The sequence below is a fragment of the Botrytis porri genome, assembly GCF_014898465.1.
Source record: "Botrytis porri strain MUCL 3234 chromosome Unknown BPOR_005, whole genome shotgun sequence".
Lineage (NCBI taxonomy): Eukaryota > Fungi > Ascomycota > Leotiomycetes > Helotiales > Sclerotiniaceae > Botrytis > Botrytis porri.
The window spans coordinates 877,183-894,605 of NW_024066079.1; the positions used below are offsets into that span (position 1 = coordinate 877,183).

Consider the following 17,423-nt stretch of genomic DNA (forward strand, 5'->3'; position numbering starts at 1 on the left):
TGAATGAAGGAAGGAAGGATTTGTTTGTTTGTTTGTTTGTTTGTTTGTACTTCATTCCTGATGACGATAAAGCTTTAATCACTGGTATCTAGGGATTATCATCAAACGTTGACAAAATAGATGATGTCGATATCGTCGTTTGTGGGAGTTTTTAGTCAATGAGATTGTTCACTATCGAGTGTCTAGTGAGTAACCAATGTCTTCATATCTTCCTCAACAATCGAAGTATTCATATTGATATAATGAGCATTCTGAGATTCACTCACTCATTCGACTTTTTTTGCATGTGAAGAGAACTCCCAGATCCCCGAGAACTTTCTTCCAGATCTTTTCTTCTCCTGCTTTCTGATACCAATTCCTCCAGCCCTCCAGCCCTGTACACCCTGTCAATGTAACCAACCCCTGCTTATCCTCGGACGATAACCCGTCTCAAAGTCCGGTTATCTGTTATCGCCTAGACTTTGATAAGCCGAGGTATAGAAATGTATGGCATTACTGTATGTACTCGATTCAGTCGAGTAACCATTGTCCAGTATAGAAATTGTTTAATTGTTTGCCGGTTTTCATTCCGCATCTGTCCGATGATCGGATTTCATTTGTGTTGCCAATAATTCGTTTTTGACGCTTCCGGGTAACAGGAAAGTTGGGACCGAGGTCGGTTTGTTGGTCTCGTGTCGCATTCCGATGTACGCATCCATGGTTTCATCTGGTGGCTCCGATCACTTGGTGACGGGAGGGGAGGGAGGCGATGAGAGGGAGGCGATGGGAGGGAGGGATATTATTGACGGGTTCCGTTGTTTGGATATTACTGTACCATTGCAGGAAGTATGAATTCATCACTACATATGAGTACATCTTTGGCTTGGATCAATAATAATATAGAGATACCTCATTGAGAGGCATGAAAAGAATCTCGAAAAGAACCTCCCAAAGTCTCGTTTTACATCCAAGTGGACAATACAGCCAGCCATCAAGTGCAGGTAGGCAATGGGTGTAGGGAAGTATTCCGATTCCAAGACTTCAGTGATGTTTTGGTATCGTTTCATACAACATTCTACACGACACCTATCAAGCAAATATCTTGGCTTTCCTAACTATCTATCATTTTTGAGAAGGAAACCTTTTATTCTCTCTTAGCAGTCAGTCAGTCAGTCAGTCAGTCAGTAATAAAGACATCTACCAGCAAACTATCATATTACTTTATACAGTGTACACTAGGTTACATATGCTATACATGATATGAAATATCAACATCACCACATAGAAGCAATCACAATACCAGCAGCCAGCACTCCCACCGATATATAATTCCTTTCAAATACAGCTACCCCAGAACTAGAATCCGTCAAAGTCGACGTAGTATTCGGATTTCCTGTGACTATCACTGCCACATCCGTTACATTTAAACAACTTCCCACAGACATCGATCCTTTTTTCGAAAAAGTAATATCCGCACACTGTACGAGGGCGTGTTTTCGAAGGGGGCCCGATTAAAATTTAAGCGAATTTCCTCACTAAAATTATGCTTTATTCTCTTTTTTTATAAATATAAATCAATTCAAGTAATTGTTATAAAGCTATAAAATTTAATTCTTTTTCATGAAGATTTAATAAATAATAACTTGTTTACTAAAAGTATCAATTTATATATTATAAAAGTTGATAAATTCTATATGGAATTTTAATTCTTAAAATAAGTATTACTTTTAATAATAATTTTAAATATTAATAATCTTTATAGATTTTGATCAAATCAAAAGATTTTATAAAAAATCCAAAATTATAATATAATTTTTTATATCAAAATCTATATTTATATAAAAACTCAAATATATAATAATATTAATTGAATTTGATATTAAATTTTAAAATGAGTTAATTTTAATGGTAAAAACGGCTTGCGTATGAACCCGGGCCCTCTTTAAAAACATGCCCTTGTAATGAAAACTCATTAGTAACTCAACTCAGCTCATCCCATTTCATCAGAGTCTCAATAGAAATCACAACCTCCACAAAACTTCCTCAAACCCACATTACACAACCCTCCACTCATCCCCGCCTTCCCCATCACAACCTGAAACGTACTCCGTAGCTTTCACCTCCTCCATCACATTTCACCTCACCCCACCCCTCCATACAAAAACTCCCCCTCCCGTCTCCGCAAACGTTTGTCGCAAACCTTTTCTAAAACGCACTTCCCACAACATTGCTAAAAGCAATCAGAATCTCGATATTCGCAGTTGTATCTTCCATGTCTAGAGCAATGGAACCGTCTGATAGAGGCTAGAGGGTTAGATTACCAGATGCGATATCTTGTCCTCCGCAGGGAAATTGGGAAAGTGTGCTTTCGTTGAAAACGCGGGAGGTGGGGTAGGAGAGGAGGAATTGGGTGGCTAGGAGGGGAGGGTGAGGGTGACCAGTGCGGGGAGGGGGGTGGTAGTGTGTATTATTGATTGGAAGAGTGAGGGAGTGGTGGTTAGGTATTGTTGGGTTGGGATTCAAAATGTGATTAAATGAATTGAGATGATATTGCTACAAAACATGATTACAGCATGGTCTATCATACTTATATATCCTCACCACAAAAATGCCCCATACCCAATAGCAACCCACCAAACAATCCCCTCTCATACCCTCAAATGTCCATCCATCCTCCCCACCCACCCGAGAATATGAGAATACAAGCACACTCACCAAACATGCTCTCTCTCCCACGTCTCGACTCCTCTCTCGAAAACCTTCCCAAATCCAATATAAACCATGCCTTGATCATGATCAAACAACACCACAACACCACACCACACCGCACCCTAGAATCTCCCTTATTAAATCTTTTTTTCGAGATCGCTACTTGCAAGATAGAATCAGAATCAATACAAAAGAAAAGCAAAAATTGAACAAGGCAAAAATAAAGCATACCAACCCTGAAAAATAAAATAGAGCAAGATAGAGATAGGGATCACACGAACAAAATATGTCTTTCACTCCCTTCCCTTCCCTTCCCTTCCGCCCATTCCTCTTCCTATCTCACCCAGTCTCTAGATTCCTATTACAAAATCACCTCATGAAATTCTGAGTTCAAACTATTTTCTGTTCTGCTTCATCTTTTCCGCTCTGGATAGTAAGAGGAAGGGGGATTTGTTCTTTCTTTCTTTCTTATAGGATTTGAGGAGATGGAGATAGCTTGATATGATGGCTTGATAGCTTAATCTTTATGAAAATAAGATTGGATAACATGTTAATATAGTGGTTAAATATGTTGTGTTGGTGATTGGGAGTGAGGAATGAGAATTGGATGTTGAATTGGATTGGTTGGGTAGGTACTTGAAGTTGAAGTTGAAGCTGAAATTTGTAGGTGAAAGAATTGGTTTGGGGTGAGGTGGGAGGTGAGGTGAGGTGAGGTGATGAAGTGAGGTGGGTGAGAGGAGCTTGCCGGATTTGGAATGGGCTGGAATAAGTAGGGTCTAGATTGGATATAGATATGTGTAGAGTCTGAAGATAGATTTGAATACAACAGATTAGTCGGGGGTTTCCACAAAATCTAGACCCTTGGAGATTGGAATTGAAGTTGGTTTAAAGATGAATTGTGAGAGTTCCTGGAGATGTCTATTTGTGAGGACCCAGAAGCTTAACTGTAGTTTTGGGTGTGAATAGAAGCTTTACACATACTACATACGTTTATATATATCATTACATTCCTAATATTAATAATATTTAGTATTTAATACTCAATACTATCATCTACTTCTATCTTGTACTCTATCTCCAAACCCATCACTCTACCGTGACACCATACATCCCTTCAACCGGGTATTTTTTCCGAGTATTTCGATGGATATTTAACCTATAATATATGTTTAAATAGAGTAAATATTCGAGAGACAATATTAGATATAAGTATATTTATAAATAAATATTATATGAATTTCTTAAATTACTAGGTTTTCAATTAATAAGATAAAAATCTATTTCTTTATAATAATTTGTAAATTCTAATCTGAATAGTTAATTATCAATTAATATTTATAGTTATAATTCTTTTAAAGGATTTAAATAATAGTAAGAAATATATATATATATTACTAGGATGCAGATAATGACCGCTTGTCTTAATTACACTAAAAAATAGCGATTTTATATCTCTTATATAATGATTTATTAATATTTATTATTATACTTTTTAATTAAAAATTTTCAGATGAATTATTTAACGTAGTTTATCAGTGGGTCGGTCATATCAGTGGATCGGCCACTTTTACCTCGAATTGTCACTTCAAAGCTATATTATTCAACAATAACTAAATCAATTAATTAAAACTATTAAGAGTCTAATAATCTAGGATCTATTACATTATTTTGATAGATTCTTGTATTATAATCTGTCTTTTTGTATTTACTACAACATTAATTAAAAGATACTTCCCCATTAGAATTTCCCTCTTTTTGATACTTATTGTTACAACGGATTAGTAACAGGCTGTAGAATCACTGACTTATAGGCTATAATGGTATTATAGGCCTCAGTGATTCAGCTGCAGTATACCGGGGGACACTAAGCACCCAAGGAAAGCCTCAGGCATGTATATAGTATTAGTTATAGAATACACTGAATCATAGGACATGGTTCCTAGGACAGTAGGGTCCTAAGAAGAATAAGCAATACAGGACACAGTAAGCAAGAGAGGTTTTGCTAGGATTAGTAAGCTCCCAAGGGATTAGCCCTAGGACAGGAAATAAGACAGGACGACAAGACTCACGGGACTAGTATCACGTGATGGACCATCCCATCAGTCCCACCGATTATTATCAATGGGATCAGTGGGATCCCACTACGCCCACTACTCTCAGTGAGTGGGATCGATGGGATCGCAGAGTGCAAAGGTCTATATAAGGGAAAGGGTTTCTTTACATGTAGAGCTTCGTGCTCAAGAACAATCATTAGTTTCATTACTATAGTTACGAGAATTGCAACCAGTTACAACCTTATTGAATTCCTACTTGAAGTCTAGTCTAAACCACCTCGAGAGATCTCTAGCCACTTCCACGTGACCCTAGAGGCAGCTCCCGTAACACTTATCACATTGAATTTAAATATCAACCTTTTACTGAAATAATATATTAAGAGCTTTTTGTTCAATAAGCATTCCTCCTTAATATAATTGGGGTTTTTTCGTGTATTAATACTTACTTAATGCTTCATTTGCTACCTAAAGTATACGATTCTTTATATTTAAAAATGTATTTTTATGAGTTAATCTTTTTGTACCTTTAACTAGAGTTAATACAGTTTTAAATATAAATATAAGGAAGCTTACTTGATAATAAGTTATTCGAGATTTAATTAATGTTAATTAAAAAAGAGCTTTAATTAGGTTGCAAGGGGTTTAAGAGATTCATTGATTTAGATCGAAAAAGGGGGGGGTAGGTATACGAATTCGAATATCTAATTTCGAGAGTACAGCTTTAGAATTAAATGGGATTAAACCTATTCTTCGAAATTCTGATTTCATATTCTGAGAAGTGATTGATTTCTTATATATAGTTTTAAAAGCTATAAAGAATTCAATCTTTGAAATATAATTAATATATGTTTTGATAAATTTATCAATTTGATCATTATATAAACATTTTAGATTACTAAAACAATTAATATTAAATAATTGAATTAAATGATTTAAATATAATGATAAACATAAACATATAATATTGTTCTCTTTATAGTATATTTGAAAAGCTATTGATTTGTAATTTTCATGTTCATTTAATATTAACATTCGATATTTGTCCTTTTTTCAATTCTTAATATACTTATCGAAATGTTTTAATCATTCTAAACTTGTTTTATTATTTGTTCACCTATTAGATATAGATTTAATAGCTTATTCCACAAAAAGATCAGTTTCGATATATCAATTGAAGAGATGGACCTATTCCTAAACCATTAGAAATAAGGAAATAGTTTCGCCCTCTTCATTTCCATATATTATTACTATAGCCCATTCTTGATTACCTAATTGTATAGATTTACTTCTACTACATCTCTCAGTACTAATAACAATCATTACTGTGCATATAATTCCCATCATAAAGTCTATTTCATCGAAATTATAGAAATCTCTGTCCAAAATGCTATATTTCACTCGCATATTTGCAATTAATTGAAATCACTCTTTAATAAGCTTGGGATTCTTGTAAAGAACTCTTTAAAAGTTATAAATACGATTAAAATGTATCTTTAATTCGATTCAATGCTTTACAAATCAATATACCTAAAGCTTCTCGATGTGTTTCGCACTTTTCAATTCAAGAATATAATTCGCCATATTTTCCACATTCTTAAGTTTAAATGGAAAACCTCTCAAATCCATATCAAGAATATATTGAATAAGTATTTCCTCTTCTAATTCAATTAAATTATAACTTTTTGATCGATTCTCAGTTATATTAGGTTTATCTTGAATTCTATCACCCAATATAGTTGAAGTATATAATAAAACTAAGCTGCCTTTCGAATTGATAATTTTTTATTTGATTTAATAGCTTGAATAGTTAAGATTATGCGTACTTCTTTAGAATGAATTTTCATAATTAATTATAAAGAAAACGCGTATTGAATATAGAATAATAATTCAAGGTAAAAGTAGTCGATCCATTGATATAACCGACCCACTGATAAACTATGTTATATAATAAAGACTTAAATTTTTAGTTTTTCAGTTTTAATATGAATTATAGAATTGATATTTTATCATTGAAATAAAACCTTATAAAAGTTCTTTAAATTTCGCTTATTTTACTAGTAAATCCTAGAATTTTCAAACTACTATATTTCAAAGCTATATAATACAATCAATAAAAATCTTAAAAATAAATTATTCATTTTTTTGAAATCTATAATTAGAACCTAATAGAATTTAATAAGTATACATAACTAATTCAGATATAATTATATTCAAATTCATTCGTTTTAAGAATGAATTTTAGTATGATTTAGACGATCGGTTATTATCTATTCATAGTAACTATATTATTTAACTTTTTTATAATTTAAACTTATTATAAAGAAAACTTCTATATAGAATAAAGGATTATATTTATTATTATAATCTTAATATGATTATTTTATAGATTTAAATTATTAAATAAATTAAAAATAATCTTTTTTTTATAGATAATAATTACAAAACAATTATATAATATTTAGTCCGAATATTTCGGATATTTAGTGATTTTTTTTGATTTTTTTAAGGTAATTATCCTATTATATATTTATAGGGTAGAGTAAATACCTAATGAGGTTAAAAACGCTGGGTAGGGTATGAGTGCTCAAGCCTGCTTCAAATCTCCTAATCTTCTCCCTCCCTCACCTCCCAATCCAATCTCCACATACGCATCGCCTTTCCACATCCACTTCTATATATCTCCATCTCTCCTCCCTTTGCCTCGTACCATCCCGTATAATACACAGCGTTGACATTACAAATCTCCATCTCCATCCATCCCATCCCCGTCCCACACCCGGCTATCCACATACATGCATGCACAACATACAGAACTCCTTACTCAAGTCCTAGGCTCTCCCCTCCTGTCACACACACACACACACACACACACCCTATAAAAATAAAAACCCCACAAAAAACCGCAACACAACCTCCAAGCGAGGTATATCCAGGACAGGAGTTTGTGCGAGGTGAGGTCGTACATACATACGTGCATACATACTGCAATTGAACGGGTACTCGAGTAGACGCAGTAACTATTTGGTATTCAGTATTTAGTATGTGGTGTGATAAAAAGATAAAAAAAATGATATGATATGGTTGTGCTTGGGATTTAAAACGGGAGGTTGTGTATTTGGAGTTTGGATTCGTTTTTTAGATGGTGGGTTTGATGGGGTTGGATTGGATAGGAATGTGAGGAAATTCATGTTTTTTTTGATGTCATCGCTCGAGATGGGAAAAGAGCTTATTTTGAAGTGTTTTTTTTTCTCTTTCTTGGTATATATGATCTGTATGAATCTATACAAGCTCTCATCTTCTTTATCCTCCCATGGTGCTCCTCCCATGCTCACGCTATGCTCATGCTGATGCTCATGCTAATAAGCAATATTGATGCCATCTCTTTAATCCCCAACTCCCTTTTAAAACTCCCAAATCCAGACAAACAATTATCACATCGTATTGATCCATCAGGTAATTTAACAATCATGCTTCATTAACGAGTCATAATACCCAAATCCCCCCCTCAGTCAAAACATCAACCATTTCTCTCTTTGAAATGATGTGCGCTTTGTCATCCTAAACTCCTTCAATTCTCCATCCCCATCCCATCCCATCCCATGATCATAATCATTAAATTAAATCCTATAAAGCCGCTTGCCTGCCGCAGTACATTTATAGGTCGTTTGTTATTATTTGATATGTCTAATGCTCAAAAGCAATGACATAACGACCTAATGCCAAACTTCCAAGGAACGTACCACCCAAGACAGATAGGAAATATCCAAGATTCATAGTCATAATTGCGAGCATACTATTTCCCAATTAGTCCATATTCTATAAAGCCAAAGAGATTATGTGAAGAAAGACTTACAGTAACCATCCAACACCAGCAATAATAGTATCCATAACCGCTCTCACAGGGTCGACACTCAATCTCCATGGTCGAACACCCATAGAACGTGTCTTAACAACCATTACATTCTCCTCCATACCATTCTCACTGAGTGTCATATTCTTCGCATCGCTATCTATGCTGATACGCTCGGATTTGGGACCCTTTCCAGCAACGGTAACGTAGCGACGATTGGTTTCTTCGGCGAGCCATGCGCTTTCTTTCCAGGCTTTGACGGCGAGAAGTCCGCGGAAGAGGGTAGCGAGGAGAACGAGAAAGATACAGGTTCCTGCGTAGCCGGCATCGGTTGTTGGAGTCCACATGGTAGAGTAGAGAGCGGTAGTTTTGGAGATGAAAAAGGTCATTGACATCATGGACATGTCCATTGTGGTTCTGTTGGCCATGGTGGACATGGTGGGCATATCCATGTCGGATGTTGACATATCCATTTTGGCTGAAGGTTGATGGAGTGGGTGATAGTAGAAGTTTTGTTGAGAATATAAATGTATGGATATTTGTAGTGATGTTGTATGAACCGCCGGCGGATCGTTTGTTGATGCAAATAAGGATTAATGGATTAATGTAGTAGTAACTTGAGTTGATTGAATGATGATTTGAAGGAAGAGAGGACAGAAACTCTTTAATATAGTGGAGGTAAGAACGATGAGAAGTTATGAGGTAGATATTTGCAAACAAGCGGATCTGAGGCAGTTGGAAGTGTTCGAAGTACGGTATGTTTCTAGATTCCTTTGCATGAAAATCCGGGGGAGAAAGGTATGAGGCTCTGGATACCTAGTACTACCTAGGAATATGTTCCGAACAGGCGGTTTGGTTGCGAAGGTTTCAGTATGCCCAGTCTGATGGATATTGGGAGATCAGATGAAGATGAGGAAGAAGCAGTTGTTGCTTTGGGTGTGTGAGGTCGTCAAGGTTGGGTTGAGTTTGATACTGAGGCTGTTGTTTGAAGTGAATATTCAAGTGAGTGTCAAACGAAAGATATCAAAACTTTCACAGTTTACTCCAAAAGAATCATGGCCTGCATATTTACCTTGTTTCCCTACCTTGCTTTTACTCTTTTTACTCTTTTTACTATTTTTACCCTTTTTGCTCTATCTTGCTCAAATTATTATTCATCGTCGTTTTAACCAGTTCAGAAGAAGGTGGTGGTGTGGAAAAGGTGCCAAGGTGGATAAATAAAGTGCTCAAACACGCTCAGACTAACTGAATATAGTTTAAAAATTACCAAAACTCACTCATTTAATTGCCGCTTTTAAAGTTCGAAATCATTTCTTATCTCGTCGCGCACCAAATTTCACCGCTTTGACCTCAAAGCTTATTCCTAGATAGCTGAAGCATTCAAGAGCGGCATTGAAAACCGATGAAATGTGCTCAAGATCTGCCTCATGAACTGTCCACAGCTTCACCATCCATCATCATGCGAACCGTGAGTCTGGGCAACAAGCCGATATCGACGAAAGAAGGATGGTGATAAATCTACTCGAGTACCTACCAATACTGTATCGCTCATTCAATACCGATGCTCAGTGCAACTTCGTGGAAGTATCTATGTAGGTGTAATTTCGCATTGCATTTAGGCTGACTACTACACCCTTCGTCAAGACGCAGAAACTAGAGATTCTTGAAGTAGCCTTCAGAGAGCTGGGGCTGCTGCAAGACCTGGACTTTCACGATGTGAACATGGAATGCAGTATTCCTATCATTGAGACTTTTCTTGACCGGAAAATCCCATCGCCTGTTCTAGACTCGACGCTTTGTTGTGTGAGAGACTACTCCATCAGGAAGTCCAAGTCTCCGGGATATTATTCTGATACAGAAAATAGCAATATCTGGTCTGATCTACTTATGAAAATTGTTCTCACCAGTCTGGATTGAGAGAATTCGAACACCCTTAACAGATCATATCAGAGGAGTGAATGAAGATCATGGAACTCTATCTGGCACACGATTAAAGACCTAGGACTACCATCAACTGACTCTAAAACAACCCCGTTGGACCAGGAGATCAATCAAAGACAATAAACGCACTTGAAATTGGGAAACACAAATCTGTATTAAGTACAAATTTCATGTCGATCTCAAACATACCAATACACAGCTCGAATGTTTCCAAAGCTCATCCTAGATGATTCTTGTTCATGGATAATATTCTGTCATGGAAAGACATTCTATACCTGCCATGCCTTCAACGCTATCCCAAAACCCCCAATTTTTCGGAGTACTCATCGCATTGCCTCGATCGACTTTCTCTTGATATTCCTTTCGACTCTTCAACGCATAATGATGCAGTGCTATTCGATCTCTTGTCGGCGAATATCGTCTTACATGTGCCTTGATCCCGTTTTCATCAACAACTATCGCTCCGTCTTTACATCGCACCTGATGGACGGTGTTTGGACCAGCATAGAGTGACAATTTGGCAATGGTTTTACCTAGCACATTATGACCTTCCCCGTCCCATATACAATCGATGTAGGCCTGGCGCACAGACTTGGGTCTGTTCAGTAGGCCAGCAGAGGAATGTGTCATCCAAGATACATATACTGCCCCGATGTGATCATCTTCGTCGTAAGATTCTAGGAACTCGATCAGATTTTCCTTTCCCGTCATCTCCAGATATTCATCGGCATCTATGAAAGCCATCCAAGTGTGATTGCTCCGGTACTTTTCGACGCAAAGTTTGTAGACGTGTTCTTGCATATAGTAGGTATGTTCTGATTTATTGAAGTATTGGAAAGTTACATGCTCTTGAGGTATACCCAAATCCTCCATTTCCGATAAAGGTGGGTCAGAACCGTCATCCATGATGTAGAATCTTTTTATCCCAAGGTGATAGTAGTGGTGGATGAAGAATTCGGGTAAGTCTTGTTGTTGATCTTTAACTGCCATGCACACAGAAATATATTCGTCGTCTCGAGTATCCTGCTTAGATCCAAGGAATGGTTTCTTGAATCTATGACCGGGTCCCAAGGCTCCTGAACTCGTTGTATGCTCTGGGAGACTCGCGTCTTCTGAATTCGAGGTTTCCGTCCCACCAAAGATACCAAGCATTGCCTTGAATTCATCAAAAGTTCCTGCAGAACCTGCATGTTTCGGAGGCGTCGGACTTGGGAATATATCTGTTGCTTCAATTGACTTTGATGTTTCTGGTATGGCCTCATTGTTAGGCGGAATATCCACCAACACGTAATGAACCATAACCAACGCCGAGACGCATAGAAATATAAATTTCCATGGTACACCGTGGGCTCCCGACAGGAAAGTGAAGAACATCTTCGAGAGATGGTGAAGAAAGATCGCAAACCCTAGTTGTGTTTTTATGCGGATTGAGGAAAATGAAATGGTTTATCTGGCTCCTTCCTATCTTTGTCTTTTTGCTTTTGCGCTGGTGTCTCAGCTGGTTATGCAGGGAGAATATTGAGGAATTGTGGTGGCGTTTTTGATTCATCGTTCTTAAAATAGTTCTCGCTTGAGATTTGCTTTCCTCCTGATGTTTGGTTCCCTCTGTATTTTATCTCAATCTGTGTGAATATCTTCTGATTGGGAGAACCCACTACAGTAGCACTGTGAGTCTGCCAGTCGGCAAGTTGTTTTCGTAATAGCAAGCACCGTGGTATATCTTTATCTGAATTCTATTGAAGAGTTTGAAACTTCATATTCTACAGCCTCTTGGCATCGAGATATACTTCATTGACAATGATTCGAGGTGGGCAAGATGCGTTCACAATCAGTCCGCCTGCTATGATGCGATGGGCTCCTGTGACGTTGACTGTGTGGAATGAGTAAGAGAAGTCAATAAATGGCTATGGGAGTCATTATTATTCCAATTCATGGCTGAGGAAATGTTAGCCTTATGACTTTCTCCATCTTTGAGCGACACATGCTCGTGTATTTCCAGTGACTCGCGCGTAGTAAAGAGTCAGAGTTGGTAAATCAACTTCAAGTGACTAAATATTACTCATCGAAGTTAAATAAATGTATTATTACTCTTGGGTTCCACACTAGGCAACACAAAAGTCGAAGAAGTTCATATTTAACTTCTTAACTTCTCAACCACTACAATACAAGATACCCAACCCTCGAAGACAAATACCACGACAAGCAAACAAACCATCTATCAAACATTTACCACAATGGAGATTCATAGAAAATTCACGGATAAGGTCAAGACATATCCAAAGTACTTTCAAATGTTCCTCATCGTTTTGGTTGTGACGTTCATCATAACTATTCTCGTTGTAGGAAGTGTATCTGAGCCAGGCCGGCTCCTGCAGTTATACGCCCCTTCTGAGGAGTTTGATTTATATAGAGTTTATTTCTTCAAAGTTTGCCGGTCTAAGATTGATGGGATCAACGACGGCTGTCATGGTAAGTTTAATATACTCGATCTGTTCACGTAGAAGCTGCTGACACTTTTTGTTAGGGAATTTACCGGTGGTTCTTTCTGATGATGCTTCCTTTGCTGGTAAAACCCATTCTTGGGGTTTATATTCGCTGTTTTCATCTTGATCCTCCACTAACATATGGTTACCCGCAGGATTTCCAAATCTTAGAATTATCTTTGCCTTATTTTTTCTGAGTGGCCTCGCCCATCTCGCCCATGGCTTCTTCGGCATAAAGGTTCATTTGAATCATCTACATCACCCCAAAATCGAAAATGCGATGGCTTTTGTATGTACATCTTTCTCTGCCTTTTTTCTTTCTCGAAAAATGTGTTCTTATGGAATGCATTTAGATGTCCTTCTTCACCTTGCTTGCGGCTGCAATCGCCTGCCCATGGATCTTGATCGATTATCGGTGGCAAATTCAGTCTGTTAGTGAAGATGAAATCACTGTAAATATCAGTACTACCATCATTGGGTTGGGGCTCACGGCAGTGCTCTTCAGTCTCGTGAGTAGGGAGATACTGATTGTGGGAACACTCAAGAACGAGAGAGCGATTCAAGAGTTTTCGGTTCCTGCTGCATGAAATGGTGAGGATCCACGTCGATATTCTCTAGATGACGGGACTCAAATCAATCTGATTCTGGTGAGGAGGCTGAACGGTCACAGGTCCCGGCCCACAATATTAGGCAAGAGCAACTCAGGCCTACTTCGAGAGGGTACCCGGCCTCGATGCAAATGTCGATGCCTCTTGGAACGAGAATGGCGCCGTCTCCAAATGTATACGCACGGGGACCTCAAAGGTCTCCACCTCAACCTCAACCTCTCAAGGACCGCCACCTCCAACGTATGCAGGATACGGTCGTGGCTCAGGTTGAAGTTTATGATGATAGTATTAGCAAGGCGGTGTATATTACCTGGTTTCAATACCTGCTAATCTTACGTTAGAAGTTGGACGGATGTTTAGTAGGATTTTGATGGAATTTCTGGCTTTGGGGATTTATAATGCTTGGTAATGAGCGGGTGGTGTGTTTAAGCATGTTAAAGATAGTTTGGTTTGATATTCTTGAAGCTTGGCTGCGTTCGGGACGTTGGGGAATTTATACTCGTTGTTTTTCCGTTGGCTTTGATGAATTGGCATGTCTTGTGTGAATACTGTTCAAATATCATATGGAAAGATAAGGGTTTTCAAATACTGTCTTGTGATTTTGGACTGTGTGCTCAATATTCTACTTATAGAGATGTCGTGAGAACTTACCTATGCTTAGCTATTATCTATTATTTCTTACGTTCTCATGGCGCTTACAATCTCTCCTTTTCTTCTCCCAACCCGACGGAGGAGAAGGCTATATCCGGTTTCAAAAATCAGATAAATTGGAGAAGTGGGAGAACCTCTAGAGCATTCAAACTTCTGGAGCTCAGAGGAAGGGAGGAAAGATTGCGCTAGGACTCTTTGTCTTTTCTTCTTATTGGAAATTCTGCAGTCTCAGGTAATATCAAACTACCCCCAAATGTATTGGCTCCGCACAACCGCTCTCATAGCCTGTCTGAAGAAGCACGTAAATATTATGACTCCCAAAAGACGTCACCTGTGGGTCACAATCAATGACTACAAGAGGAGGAAAAGTGGACGAAGTATCTGAAACACAGAGTCCATATCTCTTCTCAAGACTTGAGCTTTCACCAAAGAATAGTGAGGATATTTTCACTAAATATGTACACCATCATGCAAGTCGAAATTCTTATATTTAAGGACGTAACCTTGGCTTGCGTAGTCATAGGAGTGCTTTCACCTTTGCGCATTCTGATACTGGGGAGTACCTCAACATCTCTGTTATGAATGGTATATACGATTTCTTTCTGGATATAATCTCAGGGTTGAAAAAAAAAGAGGTCTGAATAGCAGGAATAGGCAGGTGCGAGTAGGTAAGTAAAGCCCCATGTCTCCAAGCGGAATTTACTATCTTCTTCCAGTCTTATAATTCCTGTTTTTGGTTCACTATTATCGTCAAGATTAGTCACGCAAAAGCGGTTGCAGGAAAATCAAATCTTCATCAAAGGCCCCTAAAAAGGATTACAGCATATTGACAATTTTTCGAGGAAACATGGCTAAGGCCTATCTGTATATGTGGCAGTCAACATACGGCAATTTCTTCATTCAGGTGACAGGATTGATGTTAGATCGTCGTGAGTTTGTGGGATACTTCACACTTGCGAGCAATGCATAATTAAGCATCAACGTAGTATATCATCGTTTGTAGTCAGTTTAGACTCTGGAGCTATTAAGACAACACCATTAGCCATCAAGCATACACCGCCCTACATACTACCCCCAATCTTTTCCACGATAACTTGAGGCACTTTGCATCAAACTACCCGTGTCACAGTAAGGCATATCAGCTCTCAGACTTCATTTCGATAAGTCAATTTAACTCCTTTAATATTTACCAAGGTCAAAAGCATATTATCATGATGATAAATATGCCTTGGTATAAACAGTATTATCCGTGGATAGTCGTTCTAGGGTTTATGGTGACACTGTTTTCATTATCACTATAATACTAGGATGCAAATTGATTCCGATTCTATTACTAGATATGTGAGACCTAAAGATAGCTGACGGATCACCAGAGAATGTATGTGACCATTACGATATATACTTCATGACGATTTGCGGAAGAAATGACCTTATCGCGGGATTTGAAAATCAATCATCCAATGGGCTTTGTCAACCTTTGGTGAGCAAAGCGTGAGAAATAACATAACTGTGTAAAGAAAACGTGCTGACAGCTTTCCCCAGTCACATACCATAGCTGGGAGAAAACCTTTCTCCGTTTGAGTCACGGGATTCTAGAGGAAACCTTGAAACATTTTTCCAAGCTTGGCGAGACGCCGAAATTCTTCACCTGTTCTATCTTAATAATCTCAGGTGCTTTCATTGGATCGGTCATGTCAGACGTCATTTTCTTCTACAACCTCATCACGGCGGGTTGCTCCATCTCCATTTTCACCGAAGCGCATAGTTTTTCAACCATATTAGAGATAATTGAGCCTTCACTAGGAGTCTTTGATATGACTTGTGTAGGATCACTCTCACATCCTATCTAGAACTTATATCAATATTGGCAACTAGGCCATCGTCGAGTTCGTGTCACTCACTGTGAATGAAATCGTGTTTGTGCGGAATCTAGCACGCGCTATTCAAGGCTTGGAATGCACTCCTGAGATTTGCATTCCGGTCCACGCGATTTGGAGTCTAGTCGGAATTTCTATGGTTGCGTTGGTTTTTCATGGGATAGGGGTAAAAACTTCATTTGTCATGCTATCATCAGAGGATTTGCTTGACTTGAAATTAAATCTCAGACGAAATCTAAGATCACATTGAAGAGAAGGTATGAGATTATCTATCAATTTGAGTGTGGGAGTTTTCATTTCAATTGTTTTCATGAATATGTTGTGATCTTGTATGGCATCTTTGAATCAGGGACAGCAATTAGAAGCATAATTGCTCAAGAAATTGCTGGAGACTCGAAAGAAGTTTTTGGTATATGGAGCCAGGAACTGGATACAATTTTCATCTAACACTATGCTGTTGCTTTGCCTCCTGGGAAACGATGGAGCCTCAATTTGTCAATAAGATATCCCAATTTGGTATCGCTTATCTTGTAATGTAAGCGAATGTGTGTTGATATATATTTGAGTCCGATTAGTGTACCTGTTCGTACACTACTTATCACAGAAGCGAACGATTACTACATTAGAGAGCAATTTGAATTGAGAAGTTATAGAAGCTTTTTTCATCCTGAGTCTAGGGTGGACAAGCATGTGAGTATTGATTATAAGTTGACACGAATCGCTTCTAAAAAAAAATGGAGTGTCAAGTTTGTGAATGGCAAGTATGTCCCGATTTGATATCATTGCTGTATCCTGCAAGTCTAATAAACTATTGTTGCACGGTATGTAATATACGAGCAGGTGTTTGATGATTAAACAACTAGACTTCATGATCATCCGGATGTTAGTCCGACTAGCCGCTAGCGTATTGAGAGGCTAGACGAGAAATTTAGACGAGCTTTCCATCTAAATTAATACATAGCAAAAATAATCTATCATCTGTACTAGCCGTTCCGGCCCAGTACGGTAAGACTATCAAATACTCTGCGGTAAACCCAAATATCAATCACCTGGCGAATTATCCAAATCATAGATTTAGATTGGCGAATATATTTCATTTCAGCATATGAGACTGTAATTATATGAATGAGCCTATAAAAATCAAGAACTCTACACCTTCAAAACTCCAAGCCAACTCTGAAAAAGCAAAAGCGTACTGTCACGATGAGACCTCCGCCCCGGTGTCAAAGAAATTCAGCATTGTTTGGAATACCATCTATCTTGGTTAACAT

The 17,423-nt window shown here is 37.9% G+C and overlaps 3 protein-coding genes across 3 annotated transcripts; 1 reads left to right on the forward strand and 2 right to left on the reverse strand.

The window, feature by feature from the left end:
- Positions 1 to 8,426: 8,426 nt before the first annotated feature.
- Positions 8,427 to 9,065, reverse strand: EAF01_003973 (uncharacterized protein; the record flags this gene model as incomplete). The annotated part of the gene is made up of 2 exons (XM_038912227.1): positions 8,427 to 8,535; positions 8,596 to 9,065. 2 exons carry the CDS (start codon positions 9,063 to 9,065, stop codon positions 8,427 to 8,429), a joined length of 579 nt encoding a protein of 192 aa, XP_038771911.1.
- A 1,705-nt stretch (positions 9,066 to 10,770) lies between these two features.
- On the reverse strand, positions 10,771 to 11,907 carry EAF01_003974 (uncharacterized protein; the record flags this gene model as incomplete). The annotated part of the gene is made up of 1 exon (XM_038912228.1): positions 10,771 to 11,907. The coding sequence occupies one exon, from the start codon at positions 11,905 to 11,907 to the stop codon at positions 10,771 to 10,773; it is 1,137 nt and encodes a 378-aa protein (XP_038771912.1).
- An 860-nt stretch (positions 11,908 to 12,767) lies between these two features.
- Positions 12,768 to 13,895, forward strand: EAF01_003975 (uncharacterized protein; the record flags this gene model as incomplete). Its single annotated transcript, XM_038912229.1, has 5 exons — positions 12,768 to 13,002; positions 13,058 to 13,099; positions 13,172 to 13,305; positions 13,370 to 13,588; positions 13,707 to 13,895. The coding sequence occupies 5 exons, from the start codon at positions 12,768 to 12,770 to the stop codon at positions 13,893 to 13,895; spliced, it is 819 nt and encodes a 272-aa protein (XP_038771913.1).
- Between the last annotated feature and the right edge of the window lie 3,528 nt (positions 13,896 to 17,423).